We start from the raw sequence: 12,331 nt of genomic DNA, 5'->3' as shown, positions 1-12,331 counted from the left end.
ACTGGACTGGGCTAAAAACACCACAGCACTTTACAGGAAGGGCCAGAGTCGTCTCTATTTTTTGAGGCGACTGAGGTCCTTCAACATCTGCCAGAAAATGCTGAGGATTTTCTATGAGTCTGTGGTGGCCAGTGTGATCCTCTATGCTGTTGCATGCTGGGGGAGCAGGCTGAGGGTCGCAGATGCCAACAGACTTAATAAACTGATCCGTAAGGCCAGCAATGTTGTGGGGATGGAGCTGGACTCCCTCAAGGTGGTGTCGGAGAGGCGGATGCTGTCCAAGATAAAGACAATGTTGGATAACACCTCCCACCCACTCCATGAGATGTTGGTCAGTCACAGGAGCTCGTTCAGTGAGAGACTGAGATTACCGAAAAGCACCACTGAACGACACAGGAAATCATTCCTGCCTGTGGCCATCTCCCTGTACAACGCATCCACTTAACACACTGTTTACTGCAACAGCTACACATGTTTCTTTTCCAAATATTTATTTATAAGTGACTTATTTATGTATGTATGTATGTATGTATATATATGTATATATTGTACTATTCTTAGTTAGCGTATTGTCTGTCTTGTCTTAATGTTGGTTTAAAATGGAGCACTGTAACAAAAAATAATTTCCCCCAGGGATCAATAAAGTATTCTGATTCTGATTCTGATTCTGATTCTGATTTGCTTTATCTGTTAGGTCCATGGCCTCCTTGTACAATGACTCACAATTTAGCACCAACATGGATGCGGCAGTGTCCAGGCTGTTTGATTCCCCGAGTGTTAAACTTGAGCAAGCTGTGGATTGGTTGGGTGAGAGAGCAAAAGAAGAGCACTTCTCTCTTGCTGATATCTGGGGGGTCTTAACTTCAGCTGGATTTATGAAACAGGTACCAGTGCAAGCACAAAGACAAACTATAGTTCATATAATTCTCATTTGAAATTCAGTTCTCTCTCTGCTATACAGACTAAGGCTTTCAGTGAAATCTCTGGTGTTCCATCAGATGGACCTACGGTGTCTTTCAGATGAGGCCAACAGGAATGCCACAAACCCTTATCCCATCTACTGTGCTATTGAAAAGCACTGCTTTACTCAAGGACCTATAGAAGGTACATACATACATAAAGACATGTTAGATTAGCCCCTTATTAAGTGGTTTATAATGCACTCTCGCATCTTTTAGGAAAATGGTTTGAGATAAGCCCCCACGAGGCCGGATTCACAGAGTTGGGTCTCTTTATCGAAACATCTCTCCTGGGCAGCAAATTCCAAAATGGAACGCTGCTGGAGAAAAAGAAAGAGATGGACATGGTCAAGTTACAGGGTGAGTGTTTACAGGCTGAACAGGGAATATGAGATTGGTTTGATGATGCCTAGAATATGTAGCTGATTTTACTTTCAAGTACGGATCCGATGAAGCTTTTCCACTTTAAATCACCAAGAGAACCACCAAAACTGTCAGTATCAAAAGGGCAACATGGTGGCTCAGTGCTTTCTATTGTTGCCAAGTCAGTACAGTGTAATTTTGTGCAGTCTATATATTCTTCTTATGCTTGCAAATGTTACATCACAGTTTCACAGGGCTGCAGGTTATGTGAAAACAGGAAGGTACAAGGCCACATGACTTTTAGTGAAAATGTAAGTTGTTTTAATTTATCATCTTTGCTGTTATTTATTAGGGTTTATACAGAAAAACTAAACTGTAGCTTCAGGATAGTGGGGTGTGGTTTCATTTAGTGGCCCATTAACCAACCAACAAAGAGAAGACATCTTTCTGATGCTATTTACCCATGCACTTAGAGTAGGAACAGCCCAGAAAATGATTTAGGAACTGAGAACAAGAGCTGCTGTACATTTGTCTGATCTTATGGCTGCAGAAAATCAGAAAAATATACAGGCGCCAGACCATTTAAAGATTTAAAACCAGTAACAGGATTTAAAAATAGATCCTAAATTCAATTGGAAGCCAGTGCATGGAGCCAGGATATGGACAGCCAGGAGTGACAAAATGAATTAAATAAATATATCATTACATAATTTATTAAATGCTGATTCATTTCATTTAAAACATTTAATAAATAAATTATTTATTTGCAATTTTATTTAATTAATGGCACATAATAACAAATTTAGAGCCATCTATGACATTGCTAAGACAAATAAGCAGGAGTCCAACTGAAGAGCTATCAGAGTGATTCAAAGCTAGATAGAGCTGGCAAATCGTCAGAAATTAAAGTGTTTTTGGAAAAATTGTTCCTGATGGCAGGAGATATGATGAAAACAGTAGTGGCCCAAGAATAGATCCCTGAGGCACGAAAGTGCCAAGCCAGAAATGACCAAACAAGGCTTTAGTTGAGAGATCAGCAGATCGTGATCCACCGTGTCAAATGCAGCAGTCAGAGCCAACAAAACAAGCAAGACAAGCAACAGTCCGCTGCTAACAAAATAGCGTTCAAATTTCAGTGCAACCACAATGACCCAGACTAGTTTTCTCACTACTCTGATAACTTTAGATCCTTCTGAAAATTATTGCATGAAAACTCAACAGCACTTTCCAGTTAATCGGTCTGGAGACAAATACTAGTAAAATATTGTGAGAGTGACTGTCATTCTTTTATACATCTAAAACACATTAGAGGAAACCAGCCAAAAAAGAACTATGAAACCAACTAATTGGAAAGTATGATTGCATAGAGGCAGCCTGCACTGAACAATGGTGTACGCGACTTCCACTGCCAGGAATATAATGTAAAGCACGAGTCAATGTAGATGTTTCCTCATCTGTAGGAAGAAATAGGTTTCATTCCTAAATATTAATACAGAAGATTTTCAGTGTCTGGTGTAAAATACAAACATCTAAAATCATTTTCTCATTGTACAGGTATTTTAGGCTGTGCGATAGCTAATGAGGAGACTCTCAGAGACTTTGTCCCTCAATGGCTGAATGGTAATCACAGTTTGAAAAGCATACCTGCTACATGTATGTTGACTGTGTTATCTTAACCTGCTCAGCGTGTGTGTGTGTGTGTGTGTGTGTGTGTGTGTGTGTGTGTGTGTGTGTGTGTGTGTGTGTGTGTGTGTGTGTGTGTGTGTGTGTGTGTTTTAGTGTCTGGGCATTTGGACAGTGCTGCTAAGGAGTACCTGCGCGTATGGATCATCCTTGATAAAGTGATAGCTCTGACCAGAATAACTGTTAAGGACACTACTGCTCTGATGTACCTGGATAAGCTGCAGAAAATCCTAGAAGGTAAATGTTTCCAAGAATGTCTTAAAGAACATTACTTGGGTAGATGTGAGCAGAACCCCAACCAGTCACAGCAGATGGCCGCCGTTCCCTGAGCCTGGTTCTGCCGGAGGTTTCTTCCTGATAAATGGGAGTTTTTCCTTCCCACTGTCACCAAGTGCTTGTTCATTGGGGGTCAGCTGATTGTTGGGCTTTCTCTTTAATATTGTAGGGTCTTTACCTTACAATATAAAGTGACTTAAGGTGACTGTTGTTGTGATTTAGCACGATATAAAAAATTTGAATTGAACTGAATTAATAGAGTGTAGCTACTGATATTTACAGGCCAAAAAAAAAGTTGGAAAATAGAACTGAACGTGAAAGATTTATGACATTTCTTTGTAATGGCGTAATCATGCAGCAAATGTCTATCTGAAAATGCCGCAGTACCTATTAGACTCTTATCTTTCCCAGACAAGGTAAATCATAGCAAGACTGAGTCTGTGGAGGCAGAGAGTATGGAGGAAAGAAAAACTCTTTTTAACCAGTGGAGTCAGGAGCTGCTGGCAGCAGTTGAGACGTGGAGCCAAAGTTTGGATGATGGAGCTTTCAAAACAGACGGTCAGTGTACAGTATAGGTGATAAGCACACAGTCTTGTCAGTGTTGGAGAGGAAAAGACAGTTTTTATTGTACTCTATTCATGTAAATGTATTTCTCCCAGTTTCTTTCCTAATAAACCAAGTAATTCCCCTGATTGCTGAATGGAAGTGGGGAACAACTGGAAACTTCCTTTACCGATACCAAGGTGAGTCAGACAATTTAAGCAACAATTATGACCCATTCCCACTGAATGAGTCATTTCTCACACAAAATCATGGCAAAGTGAAAAAGGACTACTAATGATACTATTCCTATTGGACATACGTGACACTTAAGATTAGAAATTCTGACATTAGGATTCATCTACTCTGGGAGTAGATGAATCCTAATGTTTGAATTAGGATTCAGGTTTACAAAAGTGGGACTTGTCCACTTTTGTAAACCTGCATCTATCTACATCTACAAAGCTCAAGAGGCTACCAAGACCAACCTATTACCCTGAATTCCCATCAAGCCCTCCAACCTTAAAAAGCGTTACTCACTTTGGGGTTTTATTTATTTATTTATTTATTTGTAATTAGTCTGATGGGTTGTCTTGGTCCAGAAGCTACTGCACTTTCCACTTTGCACTTTTTCCAGTGACATACATGTCAGCTGAGTAGGTGGTCCTTTAATGTGACCAAGGATACGCTGGAATACCTACTAATAAATGAATGAGGCTGTATGCAGCCCAGACCACCTCTGAATGACCACCTCACAAAAGTAGTTAGAGCTGTACACTGGAGCTTGGATAACCCAAATGCCTGTTTGGACAAGCCAAATTCAGTTAAACACATCTAAAGCTCAGTCAATGATTACAGGTAGTGAAATAAATACCTGGGGTCAGCCATACGAATCAATCGACAAAACAACGAAGGACAAGCTGGAAAAGAATGTGCTAGCAGAGTGGAGTGGGAGGAGACGAGTGTCAGTGGTGATTTGTGACACAGAGATAGAAACAAGAATGAAAAGGAAGGTCTACAAGGTGGTGAGAGTCGCAGTGATGTATGGGTTGGAGACAGTGGCACTAACAAAAGACAGGAGGTGGGGGTGACAGAGCTGAAGGTGTCCAGGAACTCTGAATTGGATAAGCAGAAGAAAATGGATTGCTAGCACTGTCGCATCACAGGAAGAAACCCCTGGGTTTGAATTCACTGAGAATTCAGTTTACATGTTTGGTTTTTTTCAGTTCAAATACATGCATGAAGTTGGGTTAACTAGTCATTTTAAATTGATTGTAGCCCTCGGCTTTGTGTTAGCTTGTAGTGTTAATGGTCACAGTGACATCCATAATGGTTGCAAGTGCAATGAAGAAACCTAGTGAAAGAAAAGCTGATTCTCTCTCTGTCTCTGGTTCTGGGCAGAGTCCTCTGTTCCAGCTTGCCTCTACTCTAACGAAAGACTCCAGCTCATAGATGCTGGACTGGTGATCAACGTACCGTACCCTTCATTTCTAGGAGACAAGAGAGACATTGACCTGATCATAGCCCCGGAGTATAGTGCTGGAAATATGTTTGAGGTACTGTAAGATGTGTGTGTGTAACTAATCGATCATTTTTATAGTTTAATACAAATATTTATATTCTCCTGAAACTGTGTCGTGCTGCATATACTGCAACCAGCCCTTTACTGAACAGCCATAACTGTGCACAGCCATGTGGAACAAGGCCGCGTGGAAAGATATTTGCCCCCTTTCCTGATTTCTTAATAAATATTTCAAATTATCACATAAATGTCAATATTAGGCAAAGATAACCCGAGTAAATACAAATGCAGTTTATATATGATGCTTTCATTTATTACGGGAAAACAGTTTATTTTTTTATTTTTTTATTTTATTAAATTTTTAACTGTTTAAACACCATTTATCAACCGCAAAGCATCCAAACCAAAACTTGGACATAAATTTCCTAAATTATCCTCTTTTAATAAATGCATTGTTAATTGATATGTTTACTGTGAAGAAACAACTGCCAATGATTTAGTTCCCAAATATTTCATCTTCAAAGTGTATCAGCCTTAAACTAAGGCTGGGCCATACTTTCATCTAAGACCAATTTGCACCACAGTGTGGCCTGAATGGAAAGGCAGAGGAAGCAGTGATGAAAGAAGCTATGCTCAAATGCAAAAGAGATGCAAAAATATTTTTCAAAAATCACCAAAGAGTTGGACAACTAATTACAGCTAACTGATTAATTAAGAATCACCAATTAATCTGATGTGCATGTCTATAGACTGTGGGGTAATGGGAATACCTGAGGGAGACCTTGTAGACAATTAGAATTCTTGATAAGTCCTAATGAACTGTTTTCGTTCTGAGAAATAGCTTATTGACAATCTTTAAAGAATTTGTTAACCATTAAGGTGCTAATTAAAACTTCAAAATTCTGTTTCAAGTGTGCCTTATTAGAAAGTTTCAAGGTGAGGGATAAAAAATAAAGCAGCCACAATCCCTCGGGTGTTATTTGATGCCCACATAGTACTTAGTGCTGCGTCTGAAACTGTGTTCAACTGCTGCTTTGTTATCAGACTCTGACTCTTGCCCGAGACTATGCGGCCGAGATGAAAAAGCCTTTCCCCGAGATAAATGACACGATCCTGGAGGACAGTGACTGGCCGAAGGACTGCTATGTGCTGGAGGGGAAAGAGAAGGAGCCCACAATCATCTACATGCCGCTCTTCAACAGACGGAACTGCAAAGGTCTGTTTCCAAATGTGCAGCTGTGCTTTCATTGTAACTGAGCTACAGACATAAAATAAAAGGTGTCAGGTTGTATCCAAAGGTATTAAGCATGAACAAAGGAATTACTGAAATGGCAGCTTGTCAACAAAGAGACAAAAACACTGAACTGACTAAACAGTTTTCAAACACTTGTAAAAACATAGACAGACACACCACACTCTAAGGGAGAATTCCGGAACAGCAGAAATGGTGCTGGTCATAAATTCAAGGAAAAAAAAAACCTTTTATAACCTTTATTTTGGTTCAAGGTGAGCAACTGTGTTAGCAGTTTGTATCTCATTTTACTGATAATTTAGATAGATAGATATCATTTTATTTCGAACATGCAAACATAATTGAAATAACAACAGAAAAAAACAAAAAACAAAACCAAAACTTAAAAATCATCAAGTTTTCATGTATATATCTGTCTACAGAATGCGTGCGCTCGAAAAGGAGTAGGATGAAGTTTACACTTTTCTTGTTCCTACCCCCTTATTTCAAATTTCTTGCTTACAAATCCATATCCAGGATTCAACATTATTTAATCATATATGGTCAACTATGTACAAGTCTAACACATTGAACATACACAAAAAAAACCCCATTTTCAGCACCTTTACTCAGCACGTTTACTCAGCTCAAACATCTTTTAAAGATATATAAAAAATATCAAACTGGTTTCATAAAAGGTAGGCACTCATCAACAAATACACGTAGATTACTTAATTTGATAGACTACTCATACAGTAAAAACCTTGAAACGACAATATTTTCTTTAGATGCAGAAAAAGCGTTTGATAGAGTAAATTTCTATTTGCAACTTTGCAACAAATTTGGTTTTGGATCCTCTTTCATTAACTGGTTAAAAATATTATATAACTCCCCAACAGCTTGTGTCAGAACAAATGACCAAACATCCTCCAGCTTCTGTCTCTTGAGGGGCACCAGGCAGGGATGCCCACTCTCCCCTTCACTGTTTGCAATTTTTATTGAACCACTAGCAGCAGCAATTAGACAGAATTCAGTAATTAAGGGCATAAAATGCAAGAACGTGGAACATAAAATCAGCCTTTATGCGGATGATGTGTTACTTTTTCTCCAAAACTCACAAACCAATATCTCTGGGGTGATTGAATTGATAAACTCTTTTGCAAGAATATCAGATTACTCAATTAACTGGTCAAAATCTACAGTCCTACCGATTAATTGCTCCTTCCATAATTCTTCTTCTACACCACTGCAATCGGGAAATATAAAATATTTAGGTATTAATGTTTCTCCCAAGCTTGCAGATCTAACTACATTAAACCATATCCCACTTTTAAAGAAGGTAGAAGATGATCTGGCTAGATGGAAATGTTTACCCATATCACTCATGGGAAGGGTTGCCGCTATAAAAATGACGGTCTTACCAAAAATAAATTATTTATTCTCAATGATCCCAACTAAACCGCCACAAGATTGGTTCAGATCTCTGGATTCATGCATGTCCAAATTCCTTTGGAAAAATAAACCCCCATGTATAAGCTTAAAAACACTACAAAAGACCAAGGATAAAGGAGGATTAGAACTGCCTAACTTTCAGCACTACTTCTTAGCCAACAGGCTTCAGTTTATCTCAGGATGGCTAAAACATACCCTCTTAGATGAACCATGGCTAGATGTAGAACAAGCACTTTGCAATAATCTAGAGATCTCAGACCTACCATTTATCAGCTCAAACATCCAACGACATGAATGCTTCAGACTAGTTACACAATATGGGATCAACAAGAAAAGATTTTTAGAATATCAACAAATTAAATCCATAGTAAAAAAGAAATTTAAACCGGGTCAAGTTGAACTACAAACACCACCAAGTGTGGTTCAATTTCTTACTCTTAAAACCCCCAAATTACTATCCAAAATATACAGAATGCTTTCTAAAACAGATGAATCAATATCACTTCCTATTGCAAAATGGGAAGCGGATTTATCAGTTAACTTAGACCAAAACTTCTGGTCTCAGATTTGCTTAAAAACCTTTCATCTAATTAGAAATCCCAGTCTTCAATTAATTCAATACAAAATACTACATAGAGTGCACTATACAGGTCATCGGATGTTCAAGATGGGCTTTACGTCTACCAACAACTGCTCACACTGCCAAACCAATTCACCGGACAATTATATCCACGATATGTGAAGACTTATCAAAGTGTCTGAAATCTAACATTCCAACTTCCCTTTAGTGTGTTTGTTGGGCAGCTTAGATAATGTCACTACAGAAAAGAATATAGCCCATATGGTTTTCACTGCCCTATGCATAGCCAAGAAAACAGTCCTCATGAACTGGAAAAATAAAAATAATCTTAATTCTAACCAGGGGTGGGTGGTCATAGTTTGGTCCCACCTTCACTGCTGTGATTGGTGTGGGGGTAGGGACAGGCTTGGGGCGTCGGGGGGATACCCAGGAGCATCTTCCTTGGAGGGCTCAATCCGGGGTTGCGGTCATGGCCTATTAAGGGCTCTGTTGGCTCTTAGGTGATGGTTTCCTCGTGGCTGCGTGCAGCGGGGCTAGGGGAGGGTCTGTGCTGACGGATGTGAGTTACTGACCTGGTAGCCTGGCTGCCCCTGGGTGGGTCCGGGATGGGCGTGGGGTTCTGGGGGTGCTCCGTCTCTGGGCTGGGGACCTGGCTGGGCCTTGGGGGCTTGGGTCCTGGTTGGTGTGTTGCTGGGGTTGTGGGCGGGTGGGTGTATGGGGGCCCAGCCCTGGCGCAGGGGACTGCCAGTACATTGAGCCATCTGGGGGGCTCTTCAACTGATGGGGGAGGCTGTTACATCTTGCAGGAGGTCTCCTCTCTTCAGGGACTCTCTCTGCAGGAGGGGGAGATATAGGAGAGGTGGAGGAAGATCTCAGCCTGGGCGTCTATTGTCTTGTGTCGTCTGGAAGATGAGTGGATGACGGGGTGGGTGAAGTTTTCTCCGAGGTGGGGCCAGGCGGCGCTGCTGAACTGGGCCCCGGTCTGGATGGGCCTGGGCCCCCTTTCCCTGGCGGGTTGCAGAGTATGGGGGTGCCTACTGGGGTCAGTGGGGGAGCTGGCCCCAGGGAGGGGTCACTTGCCCCTCCCTTCCTTCCCTCCCTAACTCCAGCTGCCTCCCTCTTCCCGCTCCAACACAATCACCCACACATGCAGGGCCTTGGGGTAAAGGTGTGTCACCAGGGTGCAAGGGAGGCATACCCCCCTCTGTCCCCTTCTGGCTTCTTGTGCCTCAATTTTATCCCACAACTTAGACATTCACATTACTCACACTCTCATAACACATACATATAGGATCTTGGGGGTGGGCACGCTACATGGAATCCAAAAGACCATCAGGGTGTACACCTCACCCCTGGCGCCGTTGCCCACCTCTCAATTTTAAATACATGTAGACATTGAGGGCCAGCAGGAGGGACCATGCGCTTACCTGCTGCTCTCTGGCAGGTAGCTCCATGCCCTCCTGGGTTTTAAATGGACCTTAGAACACACATGCATCAACACTACAATGAGCGGGTGGAGGGAGGTTTGGAGTCTTCACACACCCCCGTTCTCTGCGGCCTGCTGGAGCGGGGGGGGGGGGGGGGGGGGGGGGGGGGCTGGGAGGAGGAGTTGGCTGTCCAACTGGGGTCTGGAATGTGGGGCCTCCCTGCTGCTGCCGAGTCGGGCAGTCTGCTTCTCTCCACCGCAGGGAAAAGGGTAACACTACCTGGGTCTGGGTGCAGTTTCCCCCTCCAGGGGCAAAGGTACCTAGACCTGGGGCTTAGAGTACGCTTTGGGAGTGTGATTGTGTGTACAGTGTCTCTCTATGTCTGTCTCCACGTTGGGTGAGTGTTGAGTAATTGCATATGAGAGCATGAGGGTGGGAATGGATGTCTGTATCTGTGTGTGCCTGTATGTCTGTGTCTATATGTCAGGTTGGGTATCAGACGCCACCTCTCTGGGGACATCTCAGGCCCTCCAAGGTATGGAGGCCTATCTCCCCCACCACTTCCCCTGCCAGTGGCAGGTGGTTCTTTGTGTCCGGGGATGGGCGTCCAGGTACACACCGGCTCACTCCTGGTGGCTGCTTGTCGGGGCCTGGAGCCTGGGGCTCGCTCGGGCCACTTTGAGGGTGGGGTGCCCTCGGCCTCTCAGCCTGGGGCTCGGTCACTCAGGCACAGCTGGCTGCCGGCGGAGCTCACGGGCGCGTCACTGCAACCCCCCTGGCTTCTGCTCCGCGGCTGCTGAGTGAGCCCTCATCTGGGGCTTCCTCAGCTCTTTCTGGGACAGTGGCGTGGCTGCCCCTCTGTTGGTCTTCCTTGGTCTCTTGTGTTCTGAGGGCCTCTGGATGTCCTGAGTTTTGATCTCCTCCATACCTGCTTCATGCCCTGGAGGACGGGGCTGAGGCTCCTCCACACCCTCTAGCAGATCATTACATGAAGGAACCTTTTAAAAAGAAGCACGCTCATGCTCACAGGTGTACACACGGGTGCTCACACACACAAACTACACCCTTTTTGGCAGCTACCTCAAAGTACACTGTGCGCTGTCGATCTTACGTGCTGCACAATAATGTTTAATATTTAGTATTTACTGTTATATTCACATAGATCATCGTGATGTTGTTTATTATGTTGCTCTTTTCTTTTTTCTTCTGCTTGTTTTCTCTTTTTTCTTTCTCAACAGGTGATCCAGGTGATTGATATATGTATTTTTTGTCTGCTTATTTTGTTGGTTTTTGTTTTTTGTCCTTTATCCCCGTCCCTCTTCTCCGCTGTTTTTCTTTCCCTCTTTCTTTCTCCCCTTTTTTTTCCCCAGTCAAATCTGTCCCGTATTTAGCAAGTGAAAATAAAATAAAATAAACAATAAAAGGTGAATCAAATAGACCATTACAGCAAGGCTGGGATGGTCTATTTGGTAAAGTAAATCCGTTGGGCATCTTTCTTAGCCTTTAGACAATAATTCTGATGCCAAAAAGCCAAACGGGACAGGCAAATAAAAAAATAAAAAAAAGATATCTAAAAAATATATAGCTTTTTTTGCTATTTCTTGTTGCCAAAGAGGTCCAAAAGGTCTAAAAGGATGAGGAACCTACATAGTGCTGCAAACTGAAGCTTATTGTGATAAACAGAATAGGTGATTGAGGCACTTTACTGCTTTTTTGATAGATGCAGAGGAGTTCAAAGCAAAGATGGATGAGTTCTCCACCTTCCAGCGTCCCTTCAGCCAGGAAAAAATCAAGTTTGTGTTGGAGACGGCGAAAGAAAATGTGAAGAACAACAAGGAAACTCTGCTGAAGGAGATAAACAAAGCTGCTCTCCGCAGACATAATAAGTGGTAGGGATAGCTTCGAGTGCGACGGAGTGTCAAGTGAGATGGAGTGAGACGTAAAAGAAATAGGCATAATCTTGCATTGCTGTCAATGTAGGTCACTATTCTCACATATCTTTCAGCACGTCATCTATGAGGTCACTGTATGTCTCTGTAGAGAAGGCTGATTTGTAACAGAAGTAAAAAAAAAGTCATATCTGTGTATTACAGAAAGATGTGGATGGAAAATGGATAAATGTGTGACTTACAGAAAAGCTAACACACCCTCCTTTTTCCTCCTCTATAGGAAGGCTGGCGAACCATAGCTCGGTTTCTTGTTCGGGCAGCGTAAATCTTTGGTTCATGATGATACTACTGATGATAATATTGAAGCTACATGAAAACAGAACCCATATATAAATCATCATTTAAAGTA

At 42.3% G+C, this 12,331-nt stretch overlaps 1 protein-coding gene across 2 annotated transcripts in view; it reads left to right on the top strand.

The window, feature by feature from the left end:
- The window catches only part of LOC101466951 (cytosolic phospholipase A2 gamma), a 17,503-nt gene extending 5,172 nt beyond the window's left edge, over nt 1–12,331 (top strand). Inside the window, exons 4-14 of one of the 2 annotated variants that reach the window (XM_004568653.6) lie at nt 695–884; nt 999–1,104; nt 1,179–1,319; nt 2,877–2,942; nt 3,102–3,242; nt 3,693–3,839; nt 3,941–4,024; nt 5,223–5,377; nt 6,388–6,559; nt 11,754–11,922; nt 12,203–12,331. In XM_004568653.6, the coding sequence (XP_004568710.2) occupies nt 695–884; nt 999–1,104; nt 1,179–1,319; nt 2,877–2,942; nt 3,102–3,242; nt 3,693–3,839; nt 3,941–4,024; nt 5,223–5,377; nt 6,388–6,559; nt 11,754–11,922; nt 12,203–12,221 (1,390 nt within the window). In that variant the 3' untranslated portion in view covers nt 12,222–12,331. The remainder of the gene's footprint in view (nt 1–694; nt 885–998; nt 1,105–1,178; nt 1,320–2,876; nt 2,943–3,101; nt 3,243–3,692; nt 3,840–3,940; nt 4,025–5,222; nt 5,378–6,387; nt 6,560–11,753; nt 11,923–12,202) is intronic. The other variant, XM_024802150.2, reaches the window with a different exon arrangement.

This window comes from Maylandia zebra, linkage group LG4 (assembly GCF_041146795.1).
Source record: "Maylandia zebra isolate NMK-2024a linkage group LG4, Mzebra_GT3a, whole genome shotgun sequence".
NCBI lineage: Eukaryota > Metazoa > Chordata > Actinopteri > Cichliformes > Cichlidae > Maylandia > Maylandia zebra.
Note: the sequence above shows the minus strand (reverse complement) of the source record. Positions and strands in the feature narration are given on the sequence as shown.